This window comes from Pagrus pagrus (genome assembly GCF_965226575.1).
Source record: "Pagrus pagrus genome assembly, chromosome: 21".
NCBI lineage: Eukaryota > Metazoa > Chordata > Actinopteri > Spariformes > Sparidae > Pagrus > Pagrus pagrus.
In genome coordinates this window covers 26,550,896-26,572,651 of record NC_140208.1, presented here as the reverse complement: position 1 = coordinate 26,572,651, position 21,756 = coordinate 26,550,896, and the positions used below count along the sequence as shown (strand labels likewise).

The 21,756-nt window shown below is 41.8% G+C and overlaps 1 protein-coding gene across 2 annotated transcripts in view; it reads left to right on the top strand.

Annotated features, from left to right (window-relative positions):
* fasn (fatty acid synthase) overlaps positions 1–21,756 on the top strand; it is a 127,146-nt gene that overhangs the window by 41,587 nt on the left and 63,803 nt on the right. For both annotated transcript variants that reach the window (XM_084341495.1, XM_084341494.1), the window contains exons 12-23: positions 353–447; positions 2,526–2,660; positions 3,071–3,274; positions 5,515–5,630; positions 5,808–5,983; positions 6,125–6,316; positions 6,468–6,548; positions 7,247–7,432; positions 14,661–14,840; positions 15,030–15,233; positions 20,167–20,483; positions 20,609–21,013. In XM_084341495.1, coding sequence (XP_084197621.1) covers positions 353–447; positions 2,526–2,660; positions 3,071–3,274; positions 5,515–5,630; positions 5,808–5,983; positions 6,125–6,316; positions 6,468–6,548; positions 7,247–7,432; positions 14,661–14,840; positions 15,030–15,233; positions 20,167–20,483; positions 20,609–21,013 — 2,291 coding nt within the window. The remainder of the gene's footprint in view (positions 1–352; positions 448–2,525; positions 2,661–3,070; positions 3,275–5,514; positions 5,631–5,807; positions 5,984–6,124; positions 6,317–6,467; positions 6,549–7,246; positions 7,433–14,660; positions 14,841–15,029; positions 15,234–20,166; positions 20,484–20,608; positions 21,014–21,756) is intronic.

Sequence of the window (21,756 nt, the reverse complement as noted above, 5' to 3'; positions counted from 1 at the left end):
TCGCAAGGCTATCAAGCAGACCATATGATAGGTACAAGATGATCAGACTTGACAGGGAAAAAAGAAAAGTTGGTGGTGACCACACATATCAGACAAATCTAAAATGTGAAGAAACCTACCTTGCTCTTAATAATGCAGCAGAGCCACATGAAGAATCTTGATAGCATATTGTCAGTAAAATAAAAATAATTAAAATGTGGTCTGTTTGATACCAATTTCCGAATTACCGATGTGCAAAACTATGACAGCTTTTCCAACTCTGATTTTACTCTGTTTGTAGTTTTTATTGTTTGTTTTCAGTTATTTAGTTTCTGTGCATGTTTTTCCTTTGTGCTTGCTGTCTGTGTTCCAGGGCTGACTTGGGAGGAATGCCTGACTCAGTGCCCTCAGGGAGTGGTCCCAGCCTGCCACAACGCTGAAGACACTGTAACAATCTCCGGTCCTCAGGTCAAACATTTTATGACACTATGGACTCTTTCTTACACTTGGCGCAAAGCGTAGTGCAGCGCAAGTGTAATTGCTAGTTTCAGACCAACACAGTTGTCATTTTCACAGCCAGCACCCACATTGTGTAAATACCAAATGTACTTGTGCCCACCTGTGCGCCCCTTGGTCTTAAAGTGAGGTGTGTTTAGGTGCACAGGTGGCGAATTGCTATCTTGAGGCAGCAGAAAGCAACAGCAACAACAAAAAGCCGATCTTAAGTCTGTCTGTTCTCTGCTATTTAAAGAGCACATTATTCAGGTAGTAAGATGCGCCTACATATGTGTGTTCACAACATGCATACGCTCTGATTTTATGATTTGAGAGGCTGCTTTCAGTTATTTTAAACATGCATTACTGTCACTGTAACAACTACCATGGCACATTTAATGAGCAAAACTAAAAACTCTACGAAGGAAACAGAATTAAACTTTTAGTTTCTAGAATAAATATGTTTAGACAGGATTCAAGGATTTAGGAAAGCTGCTTCACGTCAAACTATTTTACTGTCTGAATCTGGACTGTGTGTGACCTTCTGATGTGTAGAAGAACACAGAACTATTAATTAACATGAAATACTAACCAATCCTGTTGGCGGGTCAGGAGATTTAAATAATCAATGAAGTTTTATCAGCTGTCCTTGTGCAAATGCACAAATTATTGTAGAGATACACATATCGTTTCTGCTGCAGAAGGATCACTGCAGGTAGTCTCATGAATATTTTCCTCATTAAGGATGTACAGTACTTCACCCCTCCCATCCCACCCATTATTGATCAGGATGATACTTTTTCGGATTCGTCCTGCCTGATCCACGGACTGAGATTCGCATGCGCGCACACACAGAGGGACAGGCAGCAGCGATCCTCCTCCTCAGTATTAGTGTATTTTTTCATATGCAGTCAAACAGATTTGTTGATGGGACAGATGATTGTGAAACCACATCCCTGTCCCTCACTAAAGACGAGTGCTGCTGTTAAATATACTATAGGTCCTGGCGCACCTGGCTCTAATAGGGAATGGGAGACAGTAATCGGAATGCGTTCATTATTGTTCCACCCAAAACACACCCATGACTAATTCAGAGTCAAAATACACCACCTTTGCGCAGTGTGCCTCACTTTGTGCCTAGATTATCTGTCGTTTAACTAGCAAAATGGACACGTCCGAAACACACTAGCCCCTTGTGCTTTAGACCATGTACTATAGAAAGTCTAAACAGGGCCCTATGTCTTAGACAGCACTGTTAACACACAGATAACCTGAATTTTAGACTGTCCAACAACAGGGAACCTGCTTTACACGAGAGAAGGGAAGGGAAGGTAATGAGCAGGATTTTAATGTTACCAATGCTTTCGCTGAATAGTCTACTAGGGGTAGGAAAAAACACCATTGTGGAAATTTTTGCACATAGATAATCAAACTGGTCAGCAAACCTACGACTAAGGACCTACGACCTAAGACTTTCACTTTTACATTTAGAGTTTAATCTTTTGTGAAAGAACACATCAGGGGGAGGAGAAGAGGGTGAAGAAGTGTCAGGTTGTACAAACATAGCAACTCTATTATCAAATGTAAACATGAGCCCCTTTCACGTATGAACTCCAGACAATATCCAGAGAATTGAATCAGATGTTGTCCACATTTGCTTGTTCACATATGCAGCAAACAACAGAAGATTGTCAGATGTGTTCACACATCAAACTTCTCTGTAATGATGACTGTTTTGTCATTGATGTATCTGCAATACTAACGAAAGAGTGGAAAATAATGTAAATGGAAGCAGAGAAGATTACAAAGCACCAACACCATGCATGAAGATCCTACTGTAGAAAGAAAGCTGCAGCATTTTGGAACTGTATCCAGCAGCAGTGTGAATAGGTTATATGGAAGCACAAGAGACCAAGTGAGGAAATATTCTGGGCAGATGCATAACTTTGATAATAAGCAGTTTTAACGTTTGTTTGAGTATGTGTTACAGCTGATTAAACCAGTGCTTACACAGATAACTTGGGACTTGACAGATGTGTGTTTTTCATCAGGACGCAATTGGTAAATTTGTGTTGGAGCTGAAAGAGCAGGGAGTGTTTGCAAAGGAGGTGCGCAGTGCTGGTGTTGCTTTCCACTCCTACTACATGGCCTCCATTGCTCCAACCTTGCTGGCTGCTCTAAAGAAGGTATGTAGCTCTGATGTGTTTAAACCATATGCAACAGTGACCCCTGCTGTTAAAGTTCTACAATCCCACCTTGATTTGATTTAGTAATAGTCCAAATGAAATGCACTATTTCACAGTGTTTTCTGTTTTACATACATAATATTGGTAATTACGTGTTAATTATTTAATGAAATTCTTCATCATCATCTCATCAGAGTCTAACATTGTTTTGTATCTAGCAAATTCAACATAATAAAAGTTTTGCCCCCTTTATATCTGGAATCTCCCTTTTTCTTCGCTGCACTCTGTCAGATCCATAGCAACATTATTATTACTATGTAAACCAAGTTGTTTAATGCAGATCAGTTAAAATAATTTGTGGCATATGTTTGAATATTAATAGATGATTTAAAATGCCATCCTGCATGCAGGTGATAAAGGAGCCGAGGCAGCGTTCATCCCGTTGGGTGAGCACCAGTATCCCTCAGTCTGAGTGGGACTCTCCACTGGCTCTGTACAGCTCGGCTGACTACCATGTCAACAACCTAGTGAGCCCTGTGCTGTTCCAGGAGGCTCTCAGTCTGGTGCCTGAAAACGCTGTGGTGGTGGAGATAGCACCTCATGCTCTACTGCAGGTATGCTCAGCAACTTGCTGATAGACCATTCCATCAGAAAAGCAGGAGTTTTAACACTTTATCAAACATCTTGTGACCATGACCCACCAGTGGTGACCCCCATCTCTCCATAAAACGAGCCTGTGTTGCGCTGCGAGACTCAGGTCTGTGCAGGAAACCTGACAGAAAGGCGGATTTAGTTTAGGCTATCTCCAATGTCCCTGTTTATACTTTCGGATATCTGCTGTTTTTACTTTCATTGTGTTTGCTTTTAGCTGTTTCCGGAGTCATGTTAAGTTAGGCTGTTGGTGAAAACATAACATTTCCTGATTTAGCTGCTTCATCATAAAAGCTTTGTAATAACTAAATAGAGGAGTTTTATTGTGAAGAATTTATAGGAAATTAAATGTGTTTGCCACCGTATTAGTAAAGCTTTGTTTGCAGCTTTTTTTGATAGGGCTGCGGAGAGGAAGAGTGTTTACAGCCACTCCTTGGACAAGTACACAAGACAGGCATGTCACTAGAGACAAACCTTTAAGCAGGTAGCCTTATTGTAACGGAAATGCAAAACCCTGCCATGCTGGGCTGATGTGCTGAGTCAAACTGAGTAGAGCCAGGCCAGCAAATGTAATGGAAAAACACCATGTGTGCATTTAATGACTTAATGTGGGTTGTGTGTGCTAGACTTTTGACACGCATACGTGCTGCATCAGCAGTGATGCAAACATCATTATTTGAGTCCTTGACTGGCTTCTCAGAGATTTATTAATGGATCCTATTGTTAAATTGGTTTTAGGATGAAAAAACTGTCCTTTTAATACACTCATTTACTTAAATTAGCAACTGGAGGTGGGACAAAAAGGACGGTGAACTGTGTGCACTGCATTATGGCATTTAATGTTATACTTAAACAACAAACTAAAAATCGTATATTTTCACATTTTATATGTTAAATTGAAAACAATAAGTTTGATTACTGTAAATTTCAATCTTGGTGGTTGGTGGGACACCCTCTATTCACCAGTCGCTCCTGTCTGATAGATGTTAAAATATTACAGTTGGCTGTAGCTCAGGACGTAGAGTGGGTCATCCTCTGATGAGAGCGTTGGTGGTTTGATCCTCTGCTCTGGCTACATGTCGAAATTCAGCAAGATACTGTTAGATTAAAATTTAGCTCAATATTTATTTAGGGAATTTTGGTGTTAATAAGAATTATTAACTAGCAAAACGGACATGTCCGAAACACACTAGCACACATGAATTATTCGTTCCTGAGATAATTGCGTGGTCCACCTAATAATATCAATAAACCGTTCTTTATGCAGTCAAGAATAGGCCTATCAATGCACAAATTGGGGAAAATGAACTTCAAATTCAGAGAACAGTGTAACAAAGGATCACACAGATGTGCAGTGACTTAATATCAGTTCACAGAAAACCAACACACCGATCTGTGTACATATTACACATTTGTTAAGCCTATTAAACTAATCAAAAGGGACAAAACATAATAACACACTAGAACACTAACTAGCACGAACACAACGCAGAACAATAAATGATTGGAAACCTGGAGTTTAAAAGGTGGCACGATGTTGAAGGCAAGATGTTGAAAATGTTAGCAAGGACAGAATTGGTTCCTGGCACCAGCAAACAATGAAATAAGACATAAGTCTACAGTGACAATCTTTTATGCCCATAGTTGGGTAGGAGGTTATGTTCCCTGGAAGCGATAACCATTGCCCACCCCCATTCTATGTCCTGGGGAGGTCAGAGCACACATGTTCTTGAATTTTACTCTTAAAATGAATCCCTAAATAACTGTATCGTGTTACCAAATAACTTAGATGACTGATTATCTGGATGAATCAAATAATTATCTTAAATAATCAATCTACAGTTGTTCTATTGCTTGGCAAGAGGTGAAAAATAAACAAATATGTCCATTATCTGAGGAGTCTATGGACAATTCAAGTTTGAATTATCATTATTATTATTATTATTATTATTATTATTATTTTAGTAGTAGTAGTAGTAGTAGCAGTAGTAGCAGTATTACAATTTGAAGACCTTCTTTTTGTGAGAAGACGATGCACTTTCTTTTGCACCCCCAAAAGGCCTGTCAAATCACCATCTCTCCTCTCATAGAATATGGGCTTATGTTGATGCCGCGTCTGACAGACATCTTCTGGCCTGCTGACTAGAGCTACCATGGTTTAAAAAAAGTTTGGGAGCCACTGTCATACATTTTTTCTGCACAGGCTATCCTGAAGCGTGGCTTGAAGCCCACATGTTCCATCCTCCCCCTGATGAAGAGAGGCCACACCAACAACCTTGAGTTCTTCCTCTCAAACATTGGCAAAATCTACATGAATGGGTCAGTAAATCCCACTCTATCTGCATTTACTGTGTATTGGTCTAGTTGCAGTAGGACCTTTTCTGGATGGTCTTTGCAGTGAAGCCTGCTGTTTACCTCTCAACTTTGAGTACTCTAGGTAGATTCAGGTTGCTAATAATTGATAATTAGCTTATTATTTTTAATGCACTTCTTTAGCATCAACGTGGATGCTAACAAGCTCTACCCAGCAGTGAAGTACCCGGTACCAGTTGGTACCCCTCTGATCTCCCCCTTGGTGCAGTGGGACCATGCCCAAACTTGGGATGTCCCCAAGGCAGAGGATTTTCCCTCTGGCTCAGGAGGATCTAATTCTGCCACTATCTATAACATCGGTAAGGATGTTAATCTGGGTTGAAAAGCAGTTCCACCCTTGTGTGTCATAGCCTGTTAAACACACATAGTTAAACAGTGTTTTGCCATTGCATATGACCTCTTGGTGTGTTCTGTGTCTTAATCTTCTTGACCAACAACAGACATAAGCCCAGAGTCTACAGACTTTTACCTGATTGGACACTGCATCGATGGGCGTGTCCTCTATCCGGCGACGGGTTACCTGGTGCTGGCCTGGCGTACCTTGGTGAGAAATCTGGGGGTTGTCATGGAAAACACCCCTGTATCCTTTGAAGATGTCACCATCCATAGGGCCACCATCCTGCCTAAGACCGGTGAGTGAAGAGCAACAGGGGTTTGAGCACCGGGGTGGGGTGGCTAAACATCTTTGACTGTCATGGACTGAGGAGCTTAACTTCTAGTTCAACGTTCATCTGATTTTGCCTATTTGTCTGTCTTCTCTTTTCAACTTTCTGTTCCTCTCAGGCTCTGTCCAGTTAGAGGTGCGTCTCATGCCTGCCACCAACAAGTTTGAGGTTTCAGAGAATGGAAACCTGGCAGTCAGTGGTATGTAGGTTTTGTACATATTCTGTTTGACAGTGCAAACACACCTGGCCATTTCTGGCCATTTTGGTGCAAGACAGGCCAGACATCCACTGACAACCCTGAGGGAATTGGTCTTTATGTCATAATTATTCATTACAATTATTTTAATTTAATAGTTTATTTTAAATTGAACTTAGATCAACTTCACTAACACTACTTCTGGTCGATGTCCTGTCGTCAGCATCTTACGATTTGTTTATTGGTACCCTAACAAGGACTAGAGTCTCTATTGTGATTTGTCCTGGGCTTACTCATGAGGGATATAATATGGAACATAAGAAACCTGCATAACCCTGAATGATTCCAACATAATTTAGGTTTCTGGTCATCTGTGCAAGTGAGGTGGTGTTATTGTCAGTATCTGATTTTCAACTGTGGATGTCCTGACCACCTGTTATGATCTTGTCTTCATTTTAATTCATTCATTTAAGGCCTGCATTAAAATAGGTGATTACATTTAGCGATGTTTTAAAATTGAGTCACTTTACATTAGGAAAGTATAACCTGCTAGTTGTGTTATGTCCTATAGCATTGACATTAATCAACAACAGAGAAAACTAAAATTGCTCCTTTGTAGCTCCACTTTTCATCAGTGAACATGTGAAAATCCTTCAGTCCTCCCACAAATCTCTGCCTCTTGTTCTGCATGTGATTTTCAGGTAAGGTGAGCATTCTGGAGGATGCAGCTCTTGATTTGTTTCATCGTCAGATAAGTCATCAAGCTGGCCACGACAACGGTGACCCCAAGATGAAGCTTACAGCAAATGACATCTACAAAGAGCTGCGACTGCGAAGCTATGACTATGGGAAGACTTTCCAAGGCATCTTAGAGTCCAACAATGCAGGTAACAGTAATGTTTGTTCGTGTTAGCCTTTTGACAGCTTTCTTTAAGTTTTTTTCTTTTCTACTGTTACATACTGAGGATTTGGAGCGAAAGAGGCAAGTGCAATATATCAGATTTTACAGGAGGGCAAAACAAATTTTGATCAAACTTGAATCAGCTGCTGTTTATGTTTTTATTGATATCAGATTGCATCACAATGATGACAATATTTCTACAGTTTTATGTTGAATATTCATTAAACAGTTTTTAAAAAATGTCATTTTACCAATATACACTGCTCAAAAAAATTAAGGGAACACTTAATCGTCGCAGTATAACACCAAGTTGGCTAAACTGATGAAGGAATTGTAAGTGCTGTATCGTAGGCAAGTGGACTTGTTTCAGTTTCTTGAAGAAGTTTCACCTCTCATCCAAGAGGCTTCTTCGGTTCTAACTAACTGGAGGGGAGTTGCAGGCTTTTATAGTCTGTATTGGCGTGTCCTTACAGAGTTGTTAAGGACACGCGTGAATTGTTATTAAGCTGTCTGGGGTGGGAACTACATTACTCTATGTTTATTATGTTTATGCCTGTGTGTGTTGTCCTTAGGATGGACACGTTTCTGTTTAAAAGTGAACTGGGATATGATGTTTAAGATCCTCCTGAGTTTCTCAGATGTTCCCGCGACAGTTTTGACAAAGGTCCAGTTTGGGTGGCCACAGGTTTTTAGTGCCCCCCGTGATGTGCTTCTGTTCCTTCTCCTTCCCCTCTTTCTTTGTGGGCAAGGTCTCAGCCCGATTGTTTAGGGTTCTGATGACCCCCAGCTTGTGCTCCAGTGGGTGATGAGAGTCAAACAGCAGGTACTGATTTACGTGTGTAGGCAAGGACGAAATTTTGATTTCAGAGGTGGGGGGGACACAAGTTCTTCTAGTTTTCTATTGCTACTTTTAAGTTTACTGTTCACTTTTTTGGTTTGAATGGTTGTAAAGCATGTAGCAAAACATTTTCACCCAATTCTGTGTTTCACCTTGTTAGTCAACTTCACTCCAACTCAGTACCACCAATTTTACACTTATTTTTGGAATATATGGTAAACAGACCTCATTTCTGCTCTTCCATCTTGTGCTCCTTTACTACCTGAGCATCTACTGACCCCTGGCTGCTGCTGACCCAGCTAAGATAAACATTACAAAAGGTGGAATATCTATGAGCAACTTATAATTTAATTAATTACAATAATGACAACAAATATTGCTCATGAACTCTCTGCTTAGTCGCTACTATTTCTTACCAATAAAATAATACATTTACACATTTACACAGACTTTTTAGTACACCGGCCTCAACATAAAACTGTACCTGGCCAGTTTGCTTCTTTCATCTGACAAAATGTAAGATGCATGGTGTTTGAACTTTGAAAGCTCTGATACAGATCATCATCACCCTCACATTTGTCACAATGCTTAATCTCATGACTAACACATGTTTATTCTTTCAACCTCACCTGTGAGCCTCCAGCCTCTCCTCCTCTACCTCCTCCAGCTTCTCCTCCTCTACCTCCTCCTACATCTCCTCCAGCCTCTCCTGCTCTACCTCCTCCAGCCTCTCCTCCAGCCTCTCCTCCTCTACCTCCTCCAGCTTCTCCTCCTCTACCTCCTCCAGCCTCTCCTGCTCTCCCTCCTCCAGCCTCTTCTCCTCCATCTCCTCCAGCTTCTCCTCCTCTACCTCCTCCAGTCTCTTCTCCTCCATCTCCTCCAGCTTCTCCTCCTCTACCTCCTCCAGCCTCTCCTCCTCCACCTCCTCCAGCCTCTTCTCCTCCATCTCCTCCAGCCTCTCCTCCTCCACCTCCTCCAGCCTCTTCTCCTCCATCTCCTCCAGCCTCTCCTGCTCTCCCTCCTCCAGCCTCTTCTCCTCCATCTCCTCCAGCCTCTCCTCCTACATCTCCTCCAGCCTCTCCTCCTCTACCTCCTCCAGCCTCTCCTCCTCCATCTCCTCCAGCCTCTCCTGCTCTACCTCCTCCAGCCTCTTCTCCTCCATCTCCTCCAGCCTCTCCTCCTCTACCTCCTCCAGCCTCTTCTCCTCCATCTCCTCCAGCCTCTCCTCCTCTCCCTCCTCCATCTCCTCCAGCCTCTCCTCCTCTACCTCCTCCAGCTTCTCCTCCTCCATCTCCTCCAGCCTCTCCTGCTCTCCCTCCTCCAGCCTCTTCTCCTCCATCTCCTCCAGCCTCTCCTCCTACATCTCCTCCAGCCTCTCCTCCTCTACCTCCTCCAGCCTCTCCTCCTCCATCTCCTCCAGCCTCTCCTGCTCTACCTCCTCCAGCTTCTTCTCCTCCATCTCCTCCAGCCTCTCCTCCTCTACCTCCTCCAGCCTCTTTTCCTCCATCTCCTCCAGCCTCTCCTCCCCTCCCTCCTCCATCTCCTCCAGCCTCTTCTCCTCCATCTCCTCCAGCCTCTCCTCCTACATCTCCTCCAGCCTCTCCTCCTGTATCTCCTCCAGCCTCTCCTGCTCTACCTCCTCCAGCCTCTTCTCCTCCATCTCCTCCAGCCTCTCCTCCTACATCTCCTCCAGCCTCTCCTCCTCTACCTCCTCCAGCTTCTCCTCCTCCATCTCCTCCAGCCTCTCCTGCTCTACCTCCTCCAGCCTCTTCTCCTCCATCTCCTCCAGCCTCTCCTCCTCTACCTCCTCCAGCCTCTTCTCCTCCATCTCCTCCAGCCTCTCCTCCTCTCCCTCCTCCAGCCTCTTCTCCTCCATCTCCTCCAGCCTCTCCTCCTACATCTCCTCCAGCCTCTCCTCCTGTATCTCCTTCTGCATCTCTACTATCCGTCACCTGACAAAAATATATTGATACATGACATGAACAGTGGGACAATTTGGGGTGCAACAATCATCAATTTTGATGATACGGTTATAGAGGAAAAAGCTTAGTTTCACAATTATCATGAGTTTGGATATAAAATCACATTTGTAATCTGAGGTTTTATTGTATTTTTCCCTAAATCATTCATCGTTGGTGTTTTTTAAACAGTTGCTGCCTTTCAACATAAAAATAATACATGAAAATAAGTGTATCTCTTCGGCATTAAATAGAAGCTTTTTTTAAATCTTTGCATTGTTGGGGCTCTACAGTTATAATAATAATAATAATAATAATAATAATAATAATAATAATAACAACAATAATAACAATACATTTGATTTATCAGCACTTTCAATACAACTCAAAGACACTTTACAAGATTATTGAGAGCTTTGTAATTGATGAGGAGGATCTTGAAGTGGATATGCTGCTTTATTGGGAGCCAGTTGCAGGATGGGTGTAAGGCATTTCTTTGAGTAACTTACACTTTGACTTCTAAAGAAATCTCTTATGTCCACTTTTCTTTTTTTTAGACATCCTGGCTGCGCCTAATTACCAAACACACATACGCACGCACGCACAAACGCACGCACGCACATGGACACCGATTCAAACGTTAATGTAAATGAAACCTCTGATATTACAATCCTTCTAGCTGACGTGACCCAGGCTGAACAAACGCCCAATTTACCGTGGCAGATTAATAAGGACTCCTGGGCAACTAGCAGACCGGTGTGCAAGCAAGATGGAGTGACAGCGGGGCCGGCCAATCACACAAGAAACGGCTGAGCCAATCGAGGAGCTTGTGGGCGGTCTAAACTCAGGGAAAACAGGCTTCAGTTTGAGCGGCCGTTTTCCGCTTGGTCCTAGTGCTTGTCGAGTCTCTGTTTACTATAGCGTAACATTGTTTTTGGACGGTAAAAACTGCAGGGAACCACAACGGCCTTTTGAAAAAGTGCAGGGGACATGTCCCCTGTGTCCCCCCCCCAAATTACGTCCGTGGTTACATTCGACCTCTGGTTACTGGTTAACTGTTAAATAAATCGTGTTTGTTTATACCTCATTCTCTTCTGTATAGCTCTACTTATTTTTTTTCCCATCAGATGTAGCATACTGTTTTAAATGAGGGGGGATTGAATTGGAAGCACTAGGGGTGTCACTTGTGAGTGTGCAGCAATGGCAAACGTTTACATGACACACAGGTCAGGTATGAGTCAGGTCTGCACATAAGAACAAATTAGGGCTGTCAAGCGATTAAAAAAAAAAATCTAATTGATTGCTTATGCCAATATTTGCTGTAAACATTTAAAAATATGATGATGGTTAAAAAATTACTTGCTGCAGAAGTTGGGCATTTTTTTGAAGTACCGCTTTAGTGTGCTTTGATATTTTTATTATGATCTTATTATGACAATGTTTTATCATTTTTGCCAAATCAAGTCAAGTTTCAAGTTTTTATTGTCAATTTCTCCACATGTACCAGACATACAGAGGAATCGAAAAGACGTTTCTCACTATCCCACGGTGAGAGAAATAAAGTGCACAAGCACAACAGATGAAGACAGACATTTCCTAACACTAAAGTAAACAATAAAGTGCACGACAGATAAAGACATTTACTAACATTAAATAAACAATAAAATATAAGAAACTACTATGTATGTGTAAGGTAATAGCAGCAAAACGTTTCTGTATGATATGTAGTGCAAAAAAGACAGTCAGTCTGAAGGTCAGGGTTCAGAGTCCAGAGTTTTTTTGGGGGGGAGCAGAGAGGGGAGAGTGTTCAGCTTCCTGACAGCCTGGTGGATGAAGCTGTTTGTGAGTCTAGTGGAGCGGGCACGGAGGCTCCGATATCTTCTCCCAGAGGGCAGACTGTGTGCGGGGTGGCTGACGTCGCTCACAATCATAGTCGCTTTGCGGGTGAGGCGGGTGGTGTATGTGTCTTGCAGGGAGGGGAGTGGGGCACCAATGATCTTTCCAGCTGTGTTCACTATGCGCTGCAGGGCTTTCCTGTTGTAGTCAGTGCAGCTCCAGCCCCACACAGTGATACAGCTAGGCAGGATGCTCTCAATGGTCCCCGGTAGAATGTGCACATGATGGGTGGAGGAGCTCTTGCTCGCTTGAGTTTGCGGAGGAAGTAGAGGCGCCGCTGTGCTTTCTTCGCAAGTGATGCAGTGTTGGTGGTCCAGGAGAGGTCCTCACTGATGTGCTCCCCCAGGAATTTGGTGCTGCTCACTCTCTCCACAGCAGCACCATTGATGGTCGGTGGTGGGTGTTTGGTGTGGCCTCTCCAGTAGTCAACAACAATCTCCTTGGTCTTGCTGACATTCAGCAGGAGGTTGTGAATTTTGTGTTTAAACTTAAAAAGATTAAGCTTTCTTGTATCTTTTCTGCAGTAGTGAAATGTAGTGGAATGATTTGACACACGAGTGGCCTGATTGCCATAAAGTTTTTGCAAACTCTTCTGTCTTTACTGAGCTGATAAAATGTGTTCTGTTTTCTTGAGATTCCCTAGTATTATACCTCTTCTTTTCTGTTCTGAATACATTGTTAATGATAAAGTCTTTTTAGTCCTGGCTAAATCTCCCATTGACCAAAAATGGTCAGATATTTTCTAACTGTCTGACCAGGGAAATTCTTATTGCTTTGTTCTGACAAGAGGCGCAGTTCTTCTCCTTTACGCTTTTTGTAGGCACATGGACATTTAACGTCTATGCATTACTTATGCATTACTGATTTGTTTTTTCTCCAGTTCTCTGGTTCTCTTTTTCTTTCTCTTCCTCTTTGCAACTCATTGTCACTAAGTTCTTCCACATTCTCAGAGACATCCCCCATTAGCACTGGTTCTAGCACAAGGATTATTTGTTCCTCTGTCTTACTCTCATCTTTTTCTGTTCTTTTTTTTTTTTCTGATTTTGTTCTTTTTTGGGTTGCCCATTCTTGTTTCCTGGCTGCTCTGTCTCTTTATATTGAGTTCTCACGTCCTTCCTTCCTGGCTAATTTCTCTCCTTTTCTTAGGCTCTCTCTCTCGCTCATATACTGTATTCTCGTTATCTTCTTTCTTTTTTTTAATATTGAATTTTTATTGATCTTCCATTACTGAGAAAGTACATGCACACACAATTACCATCTCTGTGTAATGGCCTTTTTGCAGGCTGCCAACAAGTTTTTCAACAAATATCTATCAACTATAAGCACATTATCTCTCATAAAATAACCAGTACAGTACAGTACTACACATGATTTAGGTATATCATAACCCAGAATCTTGACAGTAGACATATATGCATTTCCTTATCCAAAACTGTATATACCCAAAACAATTTCAGGACAAAGCTAAAATACATGTGAATGGTCTACATTTATTGCCCCACATTTACTGTAACATGGTTGTGCTGTGTGGCCTATGTACAGAGGCTCTGTCCTCAGTACAGTGGCCCAGGGTCTGCGTCTGACCCCTGGCCCTTTGCTGCATGTCATCCCCCCTCTCTCTCATTCCATTTCCTGTCATCTCTCAAGCTGTCCTATCAATAAAGTTATGAAAAGACCAAAAATGTGAAGATGTTCTAGGCAGAAATATTCACATTAAGTTCTTTTTCCCATTTCTGCTTTATTATATTTCCTCTTCTCTCCATTCGGTGTTAATATAATTTTGAAATCTTCTATATGTCTTTGACTTGTAAACCCCTATTAAGGTTCTAATAATTCTATTTTTTATGTAAATTTATATTGTGTTTTATTTCTCTGTCAAAAAAACTCCTCTGTTTAATCTTTGTTATCTTTTCTTTAGCTATCCCTCCCTCGTTTTTTGGCTGTTCTTTTTCTTGCGGGCCTTAGTCAGATACCCTTGTAAATAATAAATGTATCTTAAAATACTAAAAGGCGTTTATGCTCTTCTTTTAGATAATAAGTATGTATGATACATAACATGTATGCATAGCTGGGTATCTATTTTTTATTTACCTAAAATTGACATAGAATATTAATTACTATGTGATAAGGCTTGATAGACTACTTAAAATTATGTGATCATTTTGCTAGCATGCTCAGGATGTCAGTATGCTCGAAATCAAGATTGTGTATTATATCTATCTATTTAATTTTTTATTTTTCATGTTTAACCATGCTTTCCTCTCAACCATTTTTACTTAAGTATTGTTTGCATACTTTAACTATGATGCTTTGTTCAGTAGCACAAGGGGTGTAAGCTCACTTCCATCCTTTTCGAACTGATCAAAACACCGTTTTTACCATAACGCCTTTCACTTTTCTTTTTATTACAATGTCTTGGTCATCATTTCAGTGGTATCCTTTTGGCACAGAAAGCTTTCATTTGATATGTAATACTTATATTTTGCCAACTGGCCACTGTCATGTTGATTGGCTGTTTTTAGGTGACAGCGGGAAACTACAGTGGACAGGAAACTGGGTGACCTTTCTGGACACCATGCTGCAGATGTCGGTAGTTGGGCTGTCCGGTCGTAGTCTGCGATTGCCAACCAGGATCCGCTCAGTCTGTGTTGATCCAGCTGTTCATCTGGGGATGGTCTGCAGCTACACAGACGGAAAGCAAGGTGTGTGTAATCAATTTAATCAAAATTGATTTTCTATAATCCATATTCACACATGAATAGTCACAATCATGCTTTCTAGCTTATCATCTCATTACAGTTGTTCAATCTGAATAGAAACATGCTTACTTTCTATATGTCTGTATATGTGTACTTCACATTGAACCTTTCTCTTTCCTCCCATTCCTGTAGCCATGAATGTCCGCATAAACCGTTGCTTTGACTCCATTGTTGCTGGGGGAGTCCAGATCTGCGGTCTGCATGCCACTGTGGCACCCCGTCGGCAGCAGCAGCAGAGTCCCCCCACTCTGGAGGAGTTTGTGTTTGTTCCATATGTGAAGACAGACTGCCTGTCAGCCAATGGGAAACTCTCAGAGCAGCTGAGGCTTTGCAAAGGTACAACAAATAAACCCTCTATCATCTTTGTGGCTGTGTCACTTAATTACTTCAGGGGACATCATTAATTATGGATCATATTTTAAACTAAAAAATAAATATTTAATGCAAAGCACATCTATTGACAGCTTAAAATGTATTTTAAATGTAAGTAATGTAATAGTATTTAGTACATAAACATATCTGTGTGTAAAGTACAGAATCAGAATCATGAATCAAGTATGTGTACACAAACAAGGAATTTGACTCCGGTTAAGTTTGCTCTCAATATACAGGGAATAGTGTTTTAAACATCAATTAAATGAAAAATTAAGACTAATATGTACAAGATGAAATTGTAAGGAGTGCAGAATTTTCAGCAGTATTTACCAAAAAAAAACTGTGCAGAGTTTTCAACAGTATTTGCATGTGTGCAAAGAGGCAGGGGTCAGGGGTTATTGCACAGTGGTATTTCTGACACTCTGACTGTTAAGTTTTCATCAGAGTGATAGCCTGACAAGGCTTGAACAGTTTGTGTCTGGGGTGTGAGGGACTGCCAGTTTCCTGACCCTGGAACGGTAGTGTAAAAGTCCTGTATGGAGGGCAGGTCGACTAATTATTTTTCCTGCAGACCTGATTAGCCCTTTTCACACAGAGGCTCGCCTTTTCTCTGCCTTTGTTTGTTCACACTGTACCAAGCAGTGCCAGCATAAAGCCGCACCAGTGTGTCATTTCCACGCTGCGGAACCAAAATAGGCGTGACGGTACACATCATGACATTGACATCCGTGTGTTTTTTTTAAAAAACGTTCCTGTTCAATGAGAACCTGTGAAAAAGTTACAACAGAGGACTGTCCGAAGTTCTCTGGTGAAGGCGACCAGAGGAGAAGGAGAGGGGTTGCAGAAAACCGAACAAATGACCAAAAACACAAAAGTAAGAGAGAGTGAAGTACCAAGGCAGCCATCCGCTGCGCCATCTTGATGATAAAATGTTAAAATACTTTTACTGTGGCCATGGTAGGTAAATAGAGCCAATAAAATGAAGCCAGATTGCTTTCATTGACTTAACAAGTGCAGCATCTATTCACTTAGATACAGAGGTAGTGGTATGCACCTTGAAAGTTGATTTGTGATTTGCCTATAAACAAAGAGAAGAAGAGGAAGAACCAAAAGTGCAGCATTGTGCTCATGGTGTCAAACTGCTGCACCTGGGTAGAGCCATACAGTGTAGACTAGAGAGTCAATTTGCAATACATTTTCCAAAAGGCTTTAGAGAGAAGGGGAAAAGATTACAAGTGTTAACACAAATCTTAGAGCTTGTCTTTGATCACTACATCTGAGCCTTTCTTACCCTAAGGTGTGCATAAAGTACAGGTTATGGAATTCTTTTTGAAATACAAAAATGTGAAATGATCAAATATTGGTGTCAGCCATGAGTAGCAGGTTATCAGTATCGGCTGAAAAAAATCCATATCGTTCATCCCTAGTATGATGATGATACTGAGTAAAATATCCAAACCCAGGACTGTATAATATATCTCTTTATATATCCGGCTGTATAAATCCAATAACAGAAGTACTAAATTTTGTTGCCCAAAATTTTAGATACATTTTCTCGCAAGTCATTTTGACATATTTGTTTTCTTTGCAAACATTGGGATCTTTATTAGAATTTCAAATAATTGTGGCATTAGCAAATCATAATTTCCCACAGACATCAGGGGGATCCTAACAACCTGATTAAATGTCTAAAAGCCTTTAAATGAATTTGTTCTTAGCATCTGTACATTGTGTCAAGTTCTTTTTTAACACTGTTGACTTTGGTGAGGAAAAAGATACCAAAGCAGCTATTGCCGTTTCCATTTTAACTAGTATAAGGTATTAACACTGGACTCTAAAAGGGGATGGGTTTTCAAAACTTAAAGCTATAGTTAGTAATGTTGGAGAGCTAGCAAGATTTGAAAGTGGCACCTCCTCTAAGCTCCACCCCCTCCTCCCCCTCCCATCAAAGCCACGCCCCCACAAACTTGAACGCGCATCTGACAGTAGGAGTCAGCAGGGCAGAGGAGAGCCGAGTATTTAAGCACATTTTGGACATCAACCAAACTACCTCATGTACCACCAGATGCGTCGAGTGCAAATGCTCAATGCTCCGTGCAGGAAGCACAGATCCTATAAGTTAGATGAGCAGTATATACCGACGACATGTAACGTTACTGGCTTACACCGACAGAGAAGCTAATGTTAGCATTGGGCTAATACGAGCTACAAAAGTAGCTAAGTTGGCTAACGTTACATATTTCATGAAAATAACAAATCCCCCCGAAGCAAAACAAATAATTACCTGTCCAACAGAAAGACAGCAACCTCTGCATCACTTCTCAGGCCCTTCAGCTCCCTCAGTTGTCTCCACCGTTCAAAAGCTGAACTGATGTTGACTCTGGTTTTCCCTCTGGTTTTATCCAAAGCCTTTTTGTTGCAGCCTTTTTTGCCTCCGGCTTTCTTTTCTTAGCCCGTTTAGTGGGGCAAGCCGTTACAAATAACGCTAGAAGTGCTTCTTCTGGCTTCATTTTCTCTGCCATTGTTCTCTCCTGCTAACTCAGTATGGAGTGTGCTGAATATTTCCGGCGACAGTGACACGTGATTGCACCATGGATCTATAATATAACCTGGATATGACGAAGCCTCTCAGCAGGCACGCTGATTTTTTCCAGTGGCCACTCGTGGTATTGCAACAAAGAATCCCATGGGGCCCAGAAAGCATTTTTCCCATAAGCCGTAATAGTAAAAGAGAAGCCTGTAAAACTGTTCTCAGGACACCTCCAGCTGTCACCACTGTTAATTGCTAATCTTTGTATTCCATATTTTTAAGTCATGGACTTTTAAACCGTCAAAAAGTTTTCTAAAGGCCAGAAAAGCCCCCCCCAAAGTCTCATTTTCCATGGTGATGTCACAGCTGTGTGCGTGAACTCCCAAGCGCGGTCGTGCTGTGTCTCGGGAGCGAGGATGCCTGTTGGCTTAATGACAGCTCTGAACGGGGCTAAACGTGGTCGGAAAAGTGAATTAAATGACTCCAGGGTGAGTCTTTTTCGAGACAGAGTTGTGATACAAGTTTGATATTTTAATGGCATGTATTTTTAAATGCAATTCTAAAGGTATTTTGGCGTTAAATTACCCGCTTAATGACCGCATTTTCACTTACTGCCAGTGCCACTGCTGTGTAAAAGTCTAAAAGTTATTTACCATGCATGTGATAGTTTCGGTGATGTGTGTCACCAGGGTCTGATGACTGATGTTCAGTATCCTTTTCATCCTGTCATAACGACCTTTTATTACGGTTTGAACCGTCTCAGTCTGATGGCCTGGAATTATGTAATCTGCAGCAGAGCATACTGATGATGATGCAAGTATAAACTACAACGCAATAAATAATAAAGATGAATAAAATAGAAAAATATAAGATAAAATGAATTAAGAAAAGCACATTTTACTTACGTAATGTCAAAGCATTCTCTATTTAAAGAAAGTAAGAAACAACAGTCAACATGCAGTCACATGTTATACTCTCACTTGGCTCTTACAAACTATTTTTCTCAGTTTTGCAGACTGTAATCACAAATTAAACAATTTTTACTTGGGACAGATTTGTTTGAGCCTTGGAAATATTTTACGATAATTTTTTATACATATATGCACAATCAACTTAACAATGTACATGAATAATGGCACTTGCACTTCGGTAGAGATATTTGCACTTTATTGGATTCACACACAACATTGTTTACACATCACACCAGCTCCACCTGAAAGGGAGAGTCAGGATCCTGAATAGAGGGAGACTGGACATGGTGTATCACTTTGTTAGTATTTGGTGGAACATGTGCCATAATTACTGTGGCTTACATGTGTACAATATAGTGCCATAAGTGTGTGATTTAGTTGAGTCATTGTGTACAGTATGAAACACTAAACAGACAGTCGCTCTGGCCACAGGCTCAGCTCTCTCGTCTCGGTGAAAAAAAAAAGAAAAGCTCCCATCTCTGTGGCACCGTGAGTCCGCGACACAAACGCGCCCTGTAACATGTAATCTGTTGTTTATGACAGATCAGACTACACAAATACACACAGCATAACATATGATAATCCATCGATCCACCGATTGACTTCGCTGAAACAAATGCATACGACCGGGAGGAGGGTTAGGAAAACAGCGGAGAACAACGTTTTATCCTTACTTAGAAAAAATAAAACAACACAAATTAACCACGTATAGTCTATAACCATGACTTTGAGAACATCATCGGTTGATGTACCCTATAAATACATAATTTGATTGTGTAGATCTGTCGTTACTGGTCAAACTCACCCATAAGCACTCATGAACGCGCAGCGCTTGTCCAGAACGCAATTTGCTCGTTCTCATTGCCCCAGGGCATGATGGGAGGCCCCAGAGCATCATGAGGGGTGACTCAACTGCGCATGCTCTATGGGCCCCATAACGCGGACGTAAACCCGGAAGTCAGAAACTTTTTCGGGGTATGCGCCAGGCAAGCAACTCCGTTGAAATCAACGGTGGCCATTTTCCAATCCGGTATCCACTAATAATACATCCATGGATTGCACGCAGGGAAGAGGGAGGGTCAGAGGGGGGCGTGGGCAGGACGAGACATGAAGGCATCTGATTGGTTCTTTCCACTCGGACCGAGAGGCAGGGATTGGTCAGAGTTTTTACAGGCCTGCAGCTGCCACAGAGGTCTGATTTTTTTCGTTCCTTTTTCTGAACACATTATGTATTGGCTACTCTCAGGATGGAAGGACCATTTCACCCAGTATAACAAAGTGTTTCTGAACAGGATTACCAACTATAGTTTTAAGGAACATACAGTATAACAAAATGAAATTACTCATAATAGTATTTAAAATGGTATTCTAACCCTCTGTACTCTCCATCCAGGTTTAATCTACAGACTTCAGCATAAACTGGCCCCTCACGGTGTCAAGCTCTCCATCCCTGGGCTACAAGGGGAATTAGATGGCCCTCTTCCCAGTGCTGAGCCCTCTGAGCCCAGTCTGGTGCGGTTGCTGGCCCTGCTCTGCCACCTGGAGCTCAATGGGAACCTTCAGTCTGAGCTGGAACAAATGGTGGAGAAGGAGAGGTTGTGTCTACTGCAGGACAGTCTGCTGCAGGGCCTTGTAGACAGTCCAGCCCTAAGACATTGCCTGGACACCACCATAGAAAACAGCATGCCTGGCAAGATCAAAGTCCTGGAGGTAGACTGAAACGGGATAAAAATCCAGTAGAAAAAATTTCATCCACCTGCAGAATGGCTAAATTATGCCCTAGTCACAGAATATATGCAGTTGCTAACCCTCTTCACTTTTACGTCCATTGCCAGGCTCTCTCTAATGATGGCCAACTCTTCCCTCGCGTGGTTGCCCTCCTCAACATCCAGCCCATGCTAAGTGTGGATTACACTGCCACGGCGACCCGCCTGGATCTTCTTGCCCCCCACCAGACCACCCTGGAAGAGCTTGCAGTCACTTCAGCTCAGTGGGACCCACTGATGTGCCCAGCTCCTGGAGGCATAGTAGGAGGGGCAGATCTGGTGTTGTGTAACCACTCATGGGGCCCTCTAAGGACAGATCCTGGACTGCTGATCACAAATCTGGCTTCTGGAGCCAAACAAGGGGGCTTCATACTCCTTCACACCCTGTTGAAGGGAGAGACTCTCGGGGAAACAGTTGCCTTCCTCTCCAGCACTGCCCAGAGCAGCAGCCAGCACCCAGGACTGCTTACACAGGTCAGTAGAGACAGTGTTTAAATTATTTAATGCTTACTTAATATGTTTTTTTGTTTGTTTTTTTATCCTTTAAACAATCATAATCTTTTTTGTGCATCTTTACAGACATCACAATGTTATGGAGCCCCTAAGGGGACATGGGTGAAAAAAACCAAAAAACACTGAGTTTCTGGTATCTTGAGAGCACAAAAAAAGTATCTCATGCTTAATTTGTAAACGAGAAATCAGAACACAGTCAGGGTTCTGCTCCAGCGTCAGAGGGAGAGATAAAGTCATGTAACACATCAAAAATCACAAACAGATCTTTATATATTAATCAAAGCATTCATAATCATTCCAAAATCAGCAGGGAGAGGCGCCTAGAAACAGCTGATTATAGCACCCCACTCACTCTCCCTTTCTTTTTACTAATCATTTCTTTCCTGTTTTTTTCTACAGTGTAGGGGAGAGATGGAATTAGGGTCAACAGTTCTATTTACATCCACAAAAAGTAGTCTAAGGGCTAAGAAACCTAACTAAACCACATGTTCTATATGTCTTTATAGTCTGCCAGCATAGTTTGTGCTACATGCACAAAACTCACACCTCAGGTGTCAAATGAGTGACCTGAGTTCTCTCTCTCTCTCTCTCTTTCTCTCCCTCTCTCTCTCTCTCTCTCTCTCTCTCTCTCTCTTAAAAATAATTTTTAAACACATCCAAACCAGGCAAACAAGCAACTTACTATTTTACATCAACTAACAACT